The sequence below is a fragment of the Telopea speciosissima genome, chromosome 8 (genome assembly GCF_018873765.1).
Source record: "Telopea speciosissima isolate NSW1024214 ecotype Mountain lineage chromosome 8, Tspe_v1, whole genome shotgun sequence".
Taxonomy (NCBI): domain Eukaryota; kingdom Viridiplantae; phylum Streptophyta; class Magnoliopsida; order Proteales; family Proteaceae; genus Telopea; species Telopea speciosissima.
In genome coordinates this window covers 15,068,438-15,083,042 of record NC_057923.1, presented here as the reverse complement: position 1 = coordinate 15,083,042, position 14,605 = coordinate 15,068,438, and the positions used below count along the sequence as shown (strand labels likewise).

The following is a 14,605-nucleotide window of genomic DNA, read 5'->3' as shown; positions in this document are numbered from 1 at the left end:
ATGAGAGAGGTTGCAGGTGTATTCCTGCAATGCACTCAGGATTTTCTCCTTCCAGGTACTCAAACGATTAAGTCTTACTCGTCGTATAGATGTATCGATTCGCCGGGAAGTGTTTCTGATCTGCGTAGAAGTGCTGCTGTCTTTGTTAAAGGATCTTGCGTGGGTGTGATGAGCACAGGTAGATGCAGCAAAGGGCAAATAAGATTGGAGTGGCGAGCTCATGCGGCTTTGAGTAGCCCACGATTTGAGTCTTCTGTTAAGAATGGGACCAATCCTTCAACCTTCTCTTCAAGAATCACTACTGATATTCCTCTCTACGAATCACAAGGGGTATTACTCCTCTACATTATAAACTTCACCTCTCTTCTTTCTCTATCTCTCTTTCATCTTCTCGCTCTGCTCTCTTGGAAGTAAAATTGGTCTTTTACGCAGGCTTCCTTTGATCAATACCTGACTGATCGGCCTAGAGTCTTCCAAGCAATATTCCCAGACAAGCGTAGAAGCCAGAGATTGAATGCGGTGAGTTTTGATTTTGATACTTCCCTCTTCTTTTCCCATTTTTCGATTCTTTGTTAATTACCATAGAAAGGTTCCTTTAGAAGCTTTGATGTACCTGAAATGGATACCCAGGCTCTCTAGAAACTTAAAAGGAGTGGAAAGTAATACCAAGATTTTACAGTAGAACACTGAAAGAGGGAACCTTTTGAGGGTTCTTTGAGGCATACAACTACAATTTAGACTTTAAATTTGTAGTTTAATCTGAACATATTCATTCTTGATGATCTTTTAGTAGTTTCATTTTTGGATTTCAAGCGTTGCAATGCCTCTCTTTTTCCCTCTCTCTCTCTCTCTCACACACACACAAACACAAACACAGACACATATGATTGGATAATGGGTGTGTATGCAGGAGGAATGGAGAATACAGATGTTGCCCATAAATTTCTTGTTCTTGACTGTTTGGCCTGTAATCGATATGAGGTTGAGATGTAAATCATCAGGAGAAGACTACCCAACTGGAACTCCCTCCCATGTCACAAGGGTCCTTGAACTTGATGTGGTAAGTCTTTCCAGAGAAACTGGTGGGCACAACTGATAATGGTGATTCGTGAATGATGGACATTTTACATGCGGCCATTGTTCTCTGCTTCAACTCTGGTTTTGCAGACAAGATGGAAGCTCCAAGGCCTAGATAATGTTCTGGAGCCATCCCAGTTTAAACTAGAAGTAAGAGGTGCCCTTTATCCTGATAGACAGGGAATGCGAACCAGACTCAAAGGTCAATTAGAGATGGAGATAAGCTTTGTGTTACCCACTGTGCTTGCCTTGGTTCCAGAAGATTCTCTCAAAGGCATTGGCGAATCTGTTAGTATCTTTGATGGTTAAGGTTTCAATTTTATTTTTTTTTTAAAATTAAAAATTAAAATAAAAACAGGAGGTTCATTCACATTAATTTATGTTTACAGGTGCTGAAGAGACTGGTGGAAAACATGAAGCATAGAGTGAATGGAAGATTGCTCTCGGACTACAGTGAGTTCAAAAGGGAGAAGCCCAAGAATGTAAAGAGTTGAGCCTTGTCTGTTTTTCTGTTTTTATTTATTTTTTAGACTACCCAAGAGAGTTGCAGGCTCTGCTAGCTTTAGCTAACCACAGTTGCACAAAGTAAAGAGGGTAAGAAATGAAAAGAAGAGAAATGGGAGCCTTAAAGATGATTGTGAAGATTAACTCTTGAAGGGAAATTAAAGCAGAAAATTATTTAGTTCACTGAAAAATATTTTTTAAAAAGGAAAAAAAAAAATATTTGGCCACCAATTTGGTAGTGAACAAGGTATTGTTGGACAAATGACACCACCACTGGTCCCTCGAAGTTGTTAAAGGAACCTTTAAAATTTCACAAACCAAACCAAAGATGGAGGTACCTACAAAGAGAGTAGATTCACATTCCTTGTGTTTATAGAAACAAAAACCACATACCTTGGCCTTAGAATTGTGTCTAGCTCAAACTGAGGGAACAATCCACATCGGTAACAAAGGGACTCAAGGATCAAACCAAAAAAATGTTTCCCATTAATTACCTATTTTCCGAGACAACATACATTGAAGAATGGGAAGGATACTAGAAAATGTTGTTCCACGTCCAGGAACCTCTCTTCGAAATAGTTTTTCTTACCAAAGATAGATCTGTTAGAAAAACTATTCAGCACACAAAATCTCTTGGTCCACAGTGTCCCATTTTTGTTAATTAAGCGCCAACTCAACATAAGCAAAATAGCCTTATTTTGGGTTGCAGAGTCTCTCAGACCCAAACCACCAAAACTTTTAGGTGAGAAAATCGTACTCTTAGCAGTTAAATGAAGTTTCTTAGAGTCACCCTTCCCATTCCAAAATCTCAACCTAATAGATTCAAGACTACAACATATTTTAGAGGAAAAGGAAAAACAGAACATTAAATAAGCAGGAATTGCAACCAAAACATAGATTTAAAACCTTGCGCCAACATAAGAAAGGAGATTAGCCTTAGGATGTGGTAGTTTGCATCTCTATTGTTTGATTTGCCATCACTTCCCCCTAGCCACCCTCCCCTTCCCCTCCCCCCTCACTGTCTCTGCAAATATAAGAATTAGGACATGGAAAACGAAATAGATCGAATGATTTGTGACATGAACATTAAAAGAAAATTGGTGGAAGATTGTACCAGATCTGCAACCTCCAGCGAAGAAGAAGATTTTTTTCACGGATAGAGAGGGCACTAGGAAACCTCCTGGTGAGCATGGGCAGCTATTGGAAGAGAGAGAGAAGATTGCAGTGGCAGGGTGGGCGAAGTGCAGCAACGAAAGATTGAGATGGCCCCAACATCATCCGATGATGAATAAAATTTTAGGAAATCGGCTCAAAATTGGAGATGCAGGGGATCGAACCCTGTACCTCTCGCATGCAAAGCGAGCGCTCTACCATTTGAGCTACATCCCCATTTGATTTAACAACTAAACTAAATATATAACAAACAAAACAATGTTAAGAGGGCTTTCAACTCGAAGCTCCATTAACTTTCAAAGTTTCTCATAATCAAAATTTGTTAAGATTTTTTCGCATATCATAATGTATAAATTACTAAAGTTTCAATGCAATTCATTTCTTCCAAAGGAAAAAATGAAAGTACGAGAACTGGTTGATTCAACTTCAGCAAACCAAAGGGGACCTTTTCATCTAATGCTCGGTTTATTATATGGACCTTGCAGGAAGTATTGCCCAAATATTTATTGTGTTCTACCCCCTCCCCCCCTTCCTAAAAAAAAAAAAAAGGCAACTGGATTAAAAATCTCCCCATAGCTTAATAACTTCATCTATAATGGTTACTATGAATTTTCTGGGTTTAAGCTTAGCTCTACAAACTTGTAGAGCTATAACTCTGAACTACCCACATGTCAATGGAAGCACAAACACATTTGTTATCCATAAAATTACTGTTGCCCAACCAGCTACTCCCGAATTAGAGGAGTAACTCCCATAACAAACAATAGCGCATGATGCACTAGGTAAAAGCCCTTGGTACTCAGTCCAGGACAGCAAAGAATCATCATGAAGATGGCATTCGATTTTAAGATTGAAACAAAGAAGATTAAGGTCCCTTGTCCAATGATTCACATTAGTTAAATATGTAATGAGGATTTAGGGTTTCCTAGTCCGAATGCTATGATTTCGAGCAAACCATACAAAAGAAACAGAATTCAGCCTTTGTAATATTGGGTTGATTCGAAATATTTAACAAAGACTCCAAGATATTAGAACCACAGAGGTGTTTAGTCCTTAATCTTAAAAGACCAACTGCCCAAATTCTTTTAATTACAGAGTAAGAGAGGAGTAAATACCAATATGTTCATCTTTCAATCCCACAGAAAGGGCAAGTGACCTCAATAGAGATGCGTTTGTGCGAGTTGGCCTTGGTGCATAAACCATTTTTCAGAAGTTTCCAAAAGAAAAACTTAAAACATTTTCTTAATCAATAAATATGGCAACTAAGAAATAAACCTCAATCTATTTTAGATTTCAGAATCCCGAAGCCTTCAAAACTTTTGGGGTCCAAAAGGTTTTTGAGTCCAGCTCAGCTCCCCGGGTAAAGTGCTTCACGTATGGTTTCGTAACGACACATTTCCTTTTACTTCCACAAATACCCCTTCATGCTGTTATTAAGAGTATTTAGAGGGGCATTTATGGAAGAAAAAGAATAGATGCCATCACGATACCGTATGTGATTTTCCATGTTGCATCTTTTAATCTTATCAATTTGAGCCTCAAGGTGAAATTCATTACCTGTTGTACTTCTCTTTGTTTAGATTGTTCTAATTTTAATTTGGGCAAGAGATAGTTGTTTAATCATGTAGTGCCTACACTAGCACAAAGGGCAATAAGAGCGCGTGCAGAAGCATTTAACTGAATGAAATTTTAACCTCACTGAGGACTGAGCGGTAATTTCATACGGCCATATGTCTAGGTGCAAGAACCACGCAACCAATTAACTTTCTTTTTCCCTTTTAATTGTATGTTTCCCACTCTTAACTAAGAATCTTATATAATAAAAGTTGTTGTAGGGTTCAAGGGATCGCTGCTTGATCGTGCAGCCTCTGCACCCGCACAAGAGCCAACAAGAGGACAAGCAGGAGTATCAACATGGATGAGTTTTTTAATTTCTGAATTGGCAGGGCAGTAAACCAGACAGACGCCCTCTGTATCTAGATGCAGGAACCATACGACCAAGCAATGTAATTTTACCCATATATAAAAGAGTATAGGCAAAATGAGGTTACCTGAGGCACTCACATTGAACAACATTTTGACATGCATAAAGGGAAACTTAAGCGGAGGACCTTTTAGTCTCAAGACATGGGGGGCATTGGAATTCTGTTACACAATTGTTTTGAGGGACTACAAGGGTTCCAACATGTGAGAACTTTGTTCATAAGTGCTTCCACCACCTTTTATGGGGAAGAATGGAAGATGCCTGCAACACAAAACTGTTTTAAGAGACCTCATTTTCACCAACATTTCCTTCAGATTCATTTTCCCACCCATACATAGATGCATCATACCAGAGAGTACCACCATAGGAGAGTGATCAGATGCAGCCTAAAAAAACATGCTAAAGGGTGCGAAAAAAGAGAGGCTAAATGTAGGGCAACTTCATTCAAATAACTAGAGTCATTTTACAATGCAAGTTATCAAAGTATGCACGCCCCTTCCAAATTTCTCCATCACATAACACCGATCAACGTGATATGAACGGTTAGTACATGATTTTCAGTACAGCTACTAGGCATATATGACCTTAAGCTTTGAAAATGGTGAATATATATTGCCCTTCACTCATGCATCGGAAAGTCATATCTAGTCTTCTTGATCTTCCAGAGAACGCTTACGGGCTTTGAGGTTAAGCTCAAGGCTTTCGGGTAAAGGGTGTGTTCTTCCACGCCGGAATAGAACTGCAAGACCTCTCATCTTCCGGCAAATATCAAAGACCTGCAGCAACAAGTAAAAGAGCTCTATCATCAAGCATCAATAAATGCAAAAGTAAAAGAGCTCTATCATCAAGCATCAATAAATGTAGCAGAACCAGAAACATTCCATGTCTTACCGATGATGCCTCAATCTCTGCAACACCCTCACAACCTTGACCTCCTCCCTCAAGTAGGTCGCAGTATCTAGCTGCGTCATTCTCATCTTCAAATACCTGGATTCATGCCACAGTATTCAAACCAGCCATCATGCCACAACCCCCGCCCCCCCCCCCCCCACACACAAAAACATAACGAAAAAAAGGAAATAGAGCAAAATTAAATTACTTTATACCAATTAATTTGAACCAACTTTAAACATACTAACTCAGGTTTACCTTATTAATTAATCATATACAGTATATAGGGAGTTCACAAATTGTAGTGACTGGAACACAGGGTCACACACTTCAAGGCACAGTCTCACGATTTAAGTTTTTCTGAGGAAGTAACAGAAGCATATTATAACATTCTTTGAGATTCTAGGAAGCATCCGTACAGTTTAGAACATGTATTTATTATATCAACGAAAATATCAAGACTAAATTAGCAATTATAAACTAAAAAATTCAGACATAAACACAAAGAAAAACCAAAAAATAGCACACTTTCAAGTAAACTACTAAATATAATCATGATTAAATCTTTTCAGCAGAAACTAGTAGTTTAGAAACAAGAGGACTAGAAATGGAAGCAGAAGCTTTATGCCTCGCGAAAGAGCTATCACTGGAATCCAGAAAAGATTACCATAAAGGAGCTGCATAACAATTAGTTCCAAGGATACAGCAACATGAGTCAGGATCGAAGGACCTAGGGGCAGTGGCGATTTAGGTCTATGACTTCCAAATTATTCTAAGAAATTTACCTCTAGCTCTGCCTGGAATTTGATTGGATCAAAATCTCCAAAAGTTCCTTGGCACATAGTTGTCAAGGCGGCAAGGCGGCCGCCAAGGAGTTGCCTAGGCGACCAAGGCGCCCTCAAGTGTTTTTTTTTATTTTCCCCCTTTCTAAAATTATTTAGTGTGCTAGAATATTTAGTATGCTACAATTTATACCTTATATAATCAAAAATCAACATTAAGCCTCCTCAAGTCATAAAAAATCAACATTAAGCCACATCAAGTCATCAAAAATAATATTAAGTCACATCAAGTCATCAAAAATATTATCTTATCTATAAGTAATTAAATTGCTCTCGATTTAGCGAGATGTTCCTGTTCTCTAAGAAGTTTGACTAGTCAGATGATTTTAGTTTTGTATTAGTTAGAGCACAAAACTAGCTTTCCAACAAATCCAAAAGTACTTAAATCTGATTTATTTTGAAGAAGTTATGTTCTGGTCAAACCTTATTTGGTCTGTGCGAATGCTATCAAAATCACTCTGAATAAAAATATGTTTTTTATATATCAAAATAAATGAATATTTTACTGCATTTTTTGTTTTTAGCAATGTTTTACCATAGTAAGATTTATAGAATTTTTAGATTTGAGAAAAACCCCAGTATTTGAAAGTTGAAAATTTCACCTACTGTCGAAAATCTAGTTTTTGTTCTTGAACTGGGGGGGTTGGCTTTTTATCCTTTTGGAATTTGATTTTTTAAATATTTTTATTGGATTCAAATGGGAGGGTATTTGTTTATTTATGAATAATATCTTAAGTAAATGAAATTAAAATTTTGATTTCATTTAATAAAATGCTATTTGGCATAAATAAAGGGTTTGATTTCATTTAATTAAATGATATTTGGCATAAATAAAGGTCAATACCAGAACCTTGTACCACTAAAAACCAGTGGAAGGCACCTTGCAAAACCATCTGGACACCTAGGCGGCACCTTGACATATGCTTGTCTGATTCAATTCAACTATTCCTAGACATAGTTTTACTGTTTGGCGTGCTCTGAACTTCTCTCCTTACCCAAGGGTTTCTCCATAAGAGTAACTTATCTATTTCTAATTGTTGTCTATTTTGGAACTCTCTAGAAAATGTGGACAACCTCTTTTTTACTTGTCCTTTTTCTATATCTATTTGGAAAGGGCCCTTAGTAAGTATTGGCCTCATCAAAGAACTATCCTTTTCTTTTAGAGAGAACGGAAATGGATCTTAAAAAATTTCAGTGGTAAGCCGATTTGTGACTCTATTAGAAACTTTGCCTTTAATGTTGTGATTCATTATGTTTGGTGGGAAAGAATTAAAAGAAGATGGACCTCCTCATCGCGCAAGGAACAGGCATATTGTTGTTTCCTGGGGGCTTGATTTGTCTCTTTTGAGGACCTCCTCCTCTGCGTAGGCTGGGCTGGTCGCCTTCCCTCTCCCCCTCCTTTCTCTCTTGTATATTCCCCCCCCCCTCCTTTTTTCTTTTCTCCCTGCCCCCTCCTGGGGTATGGTTATATATTCATTCACCCAAACAAAAAAATATATAACAGACCTAGGAAGCCATTACTTTTGAGATCAGAAATACACTTCTCCCCATTTGTTCTACAAGCCAAGTTATTTTAGAAATAAACATCTGGCCGCATGTTGGGACTCTCTAGATATTTTGATGTATCACCCTTTTTATTGTTTCTTCCCCACTGCTTTTGATGTAACATCCTTTGGTTAGTTGTTTTCCCCCTGGTTTTTTGATGCATCATCCTTTGGTTAACTGCTGTGGTCTTTTGTTTGGGGTCCCCCAGGCTTGCCTTTTTGGCTTTGATGTTGTACTTCACTCTTTTCCCTTCATATATTTTCCATTCACCCAACGAAAAAAGGATATTTAGAAAAATACTATAAACAATTCAATGGGGGGGAGCACTAAAAAGGAAGAGTTCTTGGGAACAGATGGAATGAGTGGATGGATAATCAGCTGTAGATATTTTAGGCAGATATTTACTAAATTGGACGCCTAATCTTGACTGTGCAGCATGTACTCAAGACAAGATAAAGCATAGCTCATTCTATCTTTATGTCATGATACAAGTAACCCTACTGAGTCTATTAGCAATATAACATTCAGAAAAACAAGGCATAACAGATACAGACACTTACAAGTACTCCTTCCCTGACATCCTCTACAAGCATCTGGAACTTATTGCCAGTTCTTGACTGCTTACCCTTGTTTCCAATTTCAGATCTCCATTTTTTACCTTTAGAAAACAAAAGCCCAAGCTCCCTTTCAACTTCACTGTTGAAAATAGAAAGCATTAGCTGTGTATAAATTGAGATTTATTTAGGTGAAAGGTAAACCACAACCTGCGATTTCTCCTTGTTTTCATGGTGCATAACTGGTTTTCCTTGTGGGTCAGCACATAGACAGGCTTTGAAGCTTCTCTCCATGGGTTCGCCTCCAACACTGAAGAAGAAAGAAGAAGGTTTTTTAAACGATATTCATCACCAAATCACTGAGATATTTAAAATCAACATAAGATGAGGAAATTTAAAATGAAAGCAAACACACACAATACAACAATCACCACAGATCACAACCCACTAAAAAAGTTCAGAATAAGCTGGTTTACAATGGGAAGATAGTAAGATGTCACTAGCATGCTGAAGTAAATGCACAAAGTTACCATGGGAAATAAACCATGCTCAAATAATCCAAACAAATGATTAAGGGGTAATGTAATACTAATTTAAGGTTAATACAATGCAAAAGCATAATAAAAAACAGAAAAGTAAACGACCAGATTGTGGAGAAATTCAATTGAACCAGATCAGATGATCAGAACAGAACCTGGGTCAAGTTCTCCAGATCAGCAGATCTGATCTGCACCAGGTCTTGGTCAAAGACCTCTTTTAGGAAATATTGAATGCCCCAAAAGATGAGGATGATCTTCTGCTCAGATCTCCTTAACAGCCAATGTCGATATTAACAAGACAAAAAAACACTTCTACGGAAATCAGCGGACAAAATATGAAATTTGCAGAAAACAAAGGTATACTTACTTGAACAATGAAGGAGAAGAAGAAGAAAGAAGAACAAGAGCATGGGTAAGGGTAAGAGTGCCTGGGCTTCCGGACGCAAGGTGTTTGGTTGGATCAAACACCAGCCAAGCCATGATCACACACAAGGGAAGAGCATACCATAATAGGCAGCAAAGAAAAAGGGTTTTTATTAATCAAAATTCGTACAATGCTAGTCCCCCTTACAAACTTATATATAAGATACAAAAACAGACTTAAACACTAAAAAGAAAAGGCCTAAACCAATCCTTAACTAATTAGGTAACATAAACTAACTAGGAAACTGACTCAAAACAGGACTGGACTTACAGAATCCTAATCTAGCCTAACCAAAACACTTAACAACAATTAAAATAAAGAAATAAAGACACTTAACTAATCCTGTATGCCTAGCCTCTACTTATATTATAGGCCCATTAAAGTGGCCCAGTACAATGAAAACACATGGGATCAAACGCTCAACACAGACATAACCAACCAAAGCATATTTCCAATAAAATAAGGTCATTTAGGTGATTTAACTGCATCAAGGGGTCACAGTGATGAAGTCAAACATAAAAATTGAGTCACTTTTCAAACCACTATTTTAATGCTGGGAACAGACAACCCTTGGAAACTAGCTTACCCAATGGACGCCTGAGAATTCACATCCTCCTTGAACATCTTCCACTAGATGCATAGCTTGGCAAACTATCTAGCAGGCAGCAGATGGGATAGCCAACAAGGTTCCTTCTTCTTCAGGGCCTTATATGTCAACTGGGGATAATCTTATATCACAAATCTCTAGGTTTGAGGTCAGTGTGATTTCCTGACCTCTGTAGTCTATAGTTGCTCACTTGGCGACATATTTCAATGGCTGCCAACCGCAGCTCAGGCTTATGCTGGAATCTTGCTATTTGGCCACAATTTCTGTAAAACTTACTAGTATGCTTTGAAATTTCTTTAATACCATTTGACAATGTCTTGTCCAAACTCAACCTCAACAAAAATTTCCTACACGTGCATTAAACTTTCCATTTTACAATTTTCTAATTGATAAACACATAGCCCTTCCTGCAAGACCTATGCAGGGTTTCCCCCACCCCCCATTCTTTAAATTAAGATGAAGAGCTATTCTACATTAAATAAAGGAAATCACAAGGGAAAAGACCCACACAGAGTTAATTGCACGTCATAATAGTGCTAGCCTGAGGTCGTTGTGAGGCATTCCCATTGCAGAACAATGATTCTCCGACACATGAAAGCTGCAAATTGGCTTATGCAAACAACTTTTTCTAGTGTTCTTCCTCACTCAGACGAAATCTTTGTCACTGAAGCCAACTCAACCCCCTTCTTTATAATTGTGACAACAACTGATGGTGAGACTATGGAAGCCATTGGCCAACTCTATTTTACATGCAAGGGCATATACATGGTTTAAAGTATCGGCATATACGATACGATAAGGATCGATACGATATATACCAGTACGTATCCTCTTTTTTTCAGAAAATACTATGTCTCGATTGGTCTTGTATTGTATCGGTCGATACAAACCATTACGATACGATATTAATGTAGAAGTCGACCTCGAATCAGGGAAATCAGCAGGAGATCGATTGCAGCCAGGATCAACACAATAAGGAACAAATTAAATAACTAAAACTCTCTTTTTTTCTAGTTGTTTTCTATTACATATGAATGGAGAACATAAAGGATAAGAAGAAAGGAGAAGAAGATAGAAGAGTAGGGGGGTAGGGGAATGGCTCTCTCAGCCTGGGTCTCTCACCCACAGCCATCCCAGCTGTTGAAACATGGAATTTCTCCCATAACCGATGGCAACAAGGCCTGAAAATTCTTTTCTCCAAATATGTTTCTATTACAAGAAGGGCTGCCTATTTAATGGAATAGGCCAGCTTACAAAATTAGAAACTTAAGAAATAATAACTTCTAAAAATAGAAACCTAATGAAAATATAAACTAGGCTTTATAGTTTAGCCAACATGCAAGGAACAATTAGAAACTAGTAAATATAGTAACTACTAAAAAGAAAGAAACAAAATTAGAAACTACTGGATACCTAGACTTAATAACTAAGAAACAATTACAAAAATAGAAACTAAATTAATAGCAGCTTGTAATAGAATATTCCACCAACATCCAGAAGCTAATCTTCATACCAGCTGTCCATATCAGCCCCCAAATCACTATTCACATGAACAGTAACTTGGGTACTGTTCATGTGAACAGTAACTTCCTTTTTTATTTTTTTTAAATTTCTGTCTTGGCCTCTTTTCTTCTTCGTGCTTCTTTCTGGGCTGGGGCTGCCTGAGGTGATGCTCCATCGAACCAACAAAAACTTGCCACATCTTCAGACCAAGCGGCCTCTCACAGCAGTTGAATACCACAACCTTGCTGGGCTGGTTTTGGGGCATGTTCCTGCGGGTAAATATGGACTTGTAATCTACATCAGATACAGACCAATACATACCGATACTGACAACACATACATTAAAGGTTCTGTGAGAGTATCGATACATATCGGTATGTATCGGCCAATACGGCTCGAATACAACTCAATACATACTGATACAGCTCGATACATATCAATATGGTCGATACCAACCGATACACGTTGATACAGCCATTAAAGGCCCATGTGACTGTCAAACTATGATTTTGTTTTTGGGATCAGAGATTGAAGGAGATTTCACAGAAAAAGGTAGGTTTCTACAAACTTGATCTTTGTGTTTTAAATCATGGTTTTTAATCCTATTTTTTGCTATGAATCGATAGATTTAGATAAAACTAAGTATGTTAATGCATCAAACTTGGTCATTTGCAAAGATTTGTACTGAAATCGATGAAAGTCTTTAGTCTCGTTATACGTTGCTCTCCATTTTAGTGTTTATACATTATACATGTTATATATTTTGCTTATTTATATTGATTTTTGCTCCAAAATTGTATTTCCATGTGTATCTTGACCATTTCCATGCGTATCTGTAGCGTACGATATGATACGTCTCTTAAAATCACCCTTCTGATACAATACCTGATACCAATACTTTAAACCTTGGGCATATAAGTGCACATGTTTAAACACACACACACACACACACACACACACAAAGGACTCCTGTATTGGAACTTCTACTTGGGAACAGCCGGGGGTAAATAAAAGAAGTGGTGGTAAAGAAAGATATTTTACACAAACCAAGAGTTTGAAGGGCAACCTTACTCAAATTGTGCAGGCAAGGACAAAATAGAAAAGTTAAAAATCTGGTCTTTAATTTTGGAACTAAAAAATTACATATGAGAAAATCATAAGCCAATTGTCAACATCTCTGTTTCAACCCCCATTGACCATCAACTAACTACAGTCTTCACAAATAGGTTCTAAAATTCATTTGTTTCTCTGGCTTCTATTTTCTTTCATTATGTGGTTGACAACCTGTTGTACCATTTGCCTTGGACCAAAATTTCATGTGGGTTGCTGATTATTAGGCTGTAGCTTGTTACATTGACAGTCACATACCATGGGTGTGATTAACTGATTTAAAAAAGCTAGGCACAATAACCCTCTGCATTTCTGAAGAATCATCTTTGTTAACTTGAAGTGCTTGTTTGGGATGGCTATTGGGCTTCTGCTTCTGGAAAGCCAGAATCCAAATAAGCTGTCCCAAGTATGCCGTAGTATAACAAATCAATTGCCCAAGAGCTTCTAAAATCTAAATGTCTAATTTGAATTTTTTTTATTTTTTATTTTTGGTGGGGGTGAGGGGGGGGGGGGTGAGAATCCAAGAAGATTTCCAACCTCCTGAATTATTAGTTCAGGATATACCTTCCACTAATGACTATAGGTCCTTCCGGCCAAAATTTCAATGAGGGTTGTCATCTATTGGCACATTCACGTATGGCAGGAAGTATTCGCAAGCCTCCAAGTTCTCCTAAGGCACAGACATTCTAGACTAATCCTTCATGATACTAGATTATGGCAAATTTTGATTCATTCAAGAAGCACAAATTTTGAAAGAAAAATGAACAATCCGAATACACAAATTTGCAATAGCAAAACAGGGCGTGAAATGGTGGATCAATATTAAGCAAAAGTTCATAAACTCTAACACCACACCCACAATCACCAACGAAAAGAAAAATTTAGAGTAAGGACATCAAGATATTGAAGAAGAAGATAGAAAGTACTATACCGTCGTAGCTACTACTATCGAAAGTCTGCTGAAGCTGTCGACGCATGTCATAAGCGCGGGAAGAGACCTGCTTCACGAACTCGTCGGAAGTCCCGGGGATTGAACCGTCCAGGTGAAGAGCCCTACCTAATTCGTCGTCCTCACCATCTCCAGCCTCTGCTGCTTCCCCACCGCTGCCGTGCGACCCGCAGGTGGTTTCCCTAATCCTCCTTCTGGAGGGATACGGAGCCAACGGAAGGCTCAAGAATGAACAGAGAGATGGAAGACGGCTACTATTTTGGGGAGAAGAAGAGGAGACAACAATTCGCCTTCGGCTGTGCCGTCGGAGGGAATTATTCGGAGGGAGCACGATCGAAGGTGCCACTGACGACAACGACTCCATATGACCCCTTCAACTTTAACCTCTCTCTCTCACTGAGTGCGTCAAGACGTGAAGGTATATGCTGCGAGACTTGTTCTTCTTCGATTGATTATCAATCAGATAATCAAAAAGGGAGAGCAGAGAAGCAGAGCCAAAGAAGGAAAAACGTCTCAGAGGCCGCTGTTGGGAAACTATGAAACGGAAGTAGGAGGTAGGGGTTAGGCGGAAGTTAGGAAGGATGATGGCTTGTGGACGTGTTCCTTCTCTCTTGAATCTTGATTTTTTTTCTCTCTCCCTCTTGTCTCTCTCGCTCTCTCTTCCTCTCTTCCTCTCTTCCTCTCTTCATGTGTCACTTGTCTTCTCGTTCGGGGCCTTGGATCGGTCGAAACGGACGATTCCAATTGTTCCAACTCACTGCAACACTCAGAGCTCTCGGCGCCGAAAAGTCTCCAGGAAAAAAACAATTGTGATTTGCATTTTTTATGGTTGAATAAAAAGGGGGGAAAATCTTCTGCATGTTTAACTGTCTTTGGTGGAATCTAGGAGGTGAAAAGCTTGGT

The 14,605-nt window shown here is 38.4% G+C and overlaps 2 protein-coding genes and 1 non-coding gene across 3 annotated transcripts; 1 reads left to right on the top strand and 2 right to left on the bottom strand.

Annotated features, from left to right (window-relative positions):
• Positions 1-1,576, top strand: LOC122672066. The gene is made up of 5 exons (XM_043869571.1): positions 1-330; positions 433-519; positions 911-1,060; positions 1,168-1,365; positions 1,467-1,576. Exons 1-5 carry the CDS (start codon positions 1-3, stop codon positions 1,569-1,571), a joined length of 870 nt encoding a protein of 289 aa, XP_043725506.1. The 3' UTR covers positions 1,572-1,576.
• Positions 1,577-2,897: 1,321 nt separating this feature from the next.
• On the bottom strand, positions 2,898-2,970 carry TRNAA-UGC. The gene has a single exon. It is a non-coding gene; the product is annotated as a tRNA-Ala (tRNA).
• Positions 2,971-5,159: 2,189 nt separating this feature from the next.
• Positions 5,160-14,121, bottom strand: LOC122671319. Its single transcript, XM_043868467.1, has 5 exons — positions 13,685-14,121; positions 8,781-8,880; positions 8,577-8,712; positions 5,630-5,725; positions 5,160-5,514 (listed from the first exon to the last, which is right to left on the bottom strand). The coding sequence occupies exons 1-5, from the start codon at positions 14,064-14,066 to the stop codon at positions 5,383-5,385; spliced, it is 846 nt and encodes a 281-aa protein (XP_043724402.1). The 5' UTR covers positions 14,067-14,121; the 3' UTR covers positions 5,160-5,382.
• Positions 14,122-14,605: the final 484 nt, after the last annotated feature.

Excerpts from the sequence above, each read along its gene's own strand:
- LOC122672066 (XM_043869571.1), top strand. The coding sequence starts at position 1 with ATGAGAGAGGTTGCAGGTGTATTCCTGCAATGCACTCAGGATTTTCTC. Across the intron at positions 331-432 it reads CTCTCTACGAATCACAAGGG|GCTTCCTTTGATCAATACCT; the intron begins GTATTACTCCTC and ends TCTTTTACGCAG. Across the intron at positions 1,061-1,167 it reads GGGTCCTTGAACTTGATGTG|ACAAGATGGAAGCTCCAAGG; the intron begins GTAAGTCTTTCC and ends CTGGTTTTGCAG.
- LOC122671319 (XM_043868467.1), bottom strand. The coding sequence starts at position 14,066 with ATGGAGTCGTTGTCGTCAGTGGCACCTTCGATCGTGCTCCCTCCGAAT. Across the intron at positions 8,881-13,684 it reads CGATAGTAGTAGCTACGACG|TGTTGGAGGCGAACCCATGG; the intron begins GTATAGTACTTT and ends TTTCTTCTTCAG. Across the intron at positions 5,726-8,576 it reads ATGTCAGGGAAGGAGTACTT|GTATTTGAAGATGAGAATGA; the intron begins GTAAGTGTCTGT and ends GCATGAATCCAG.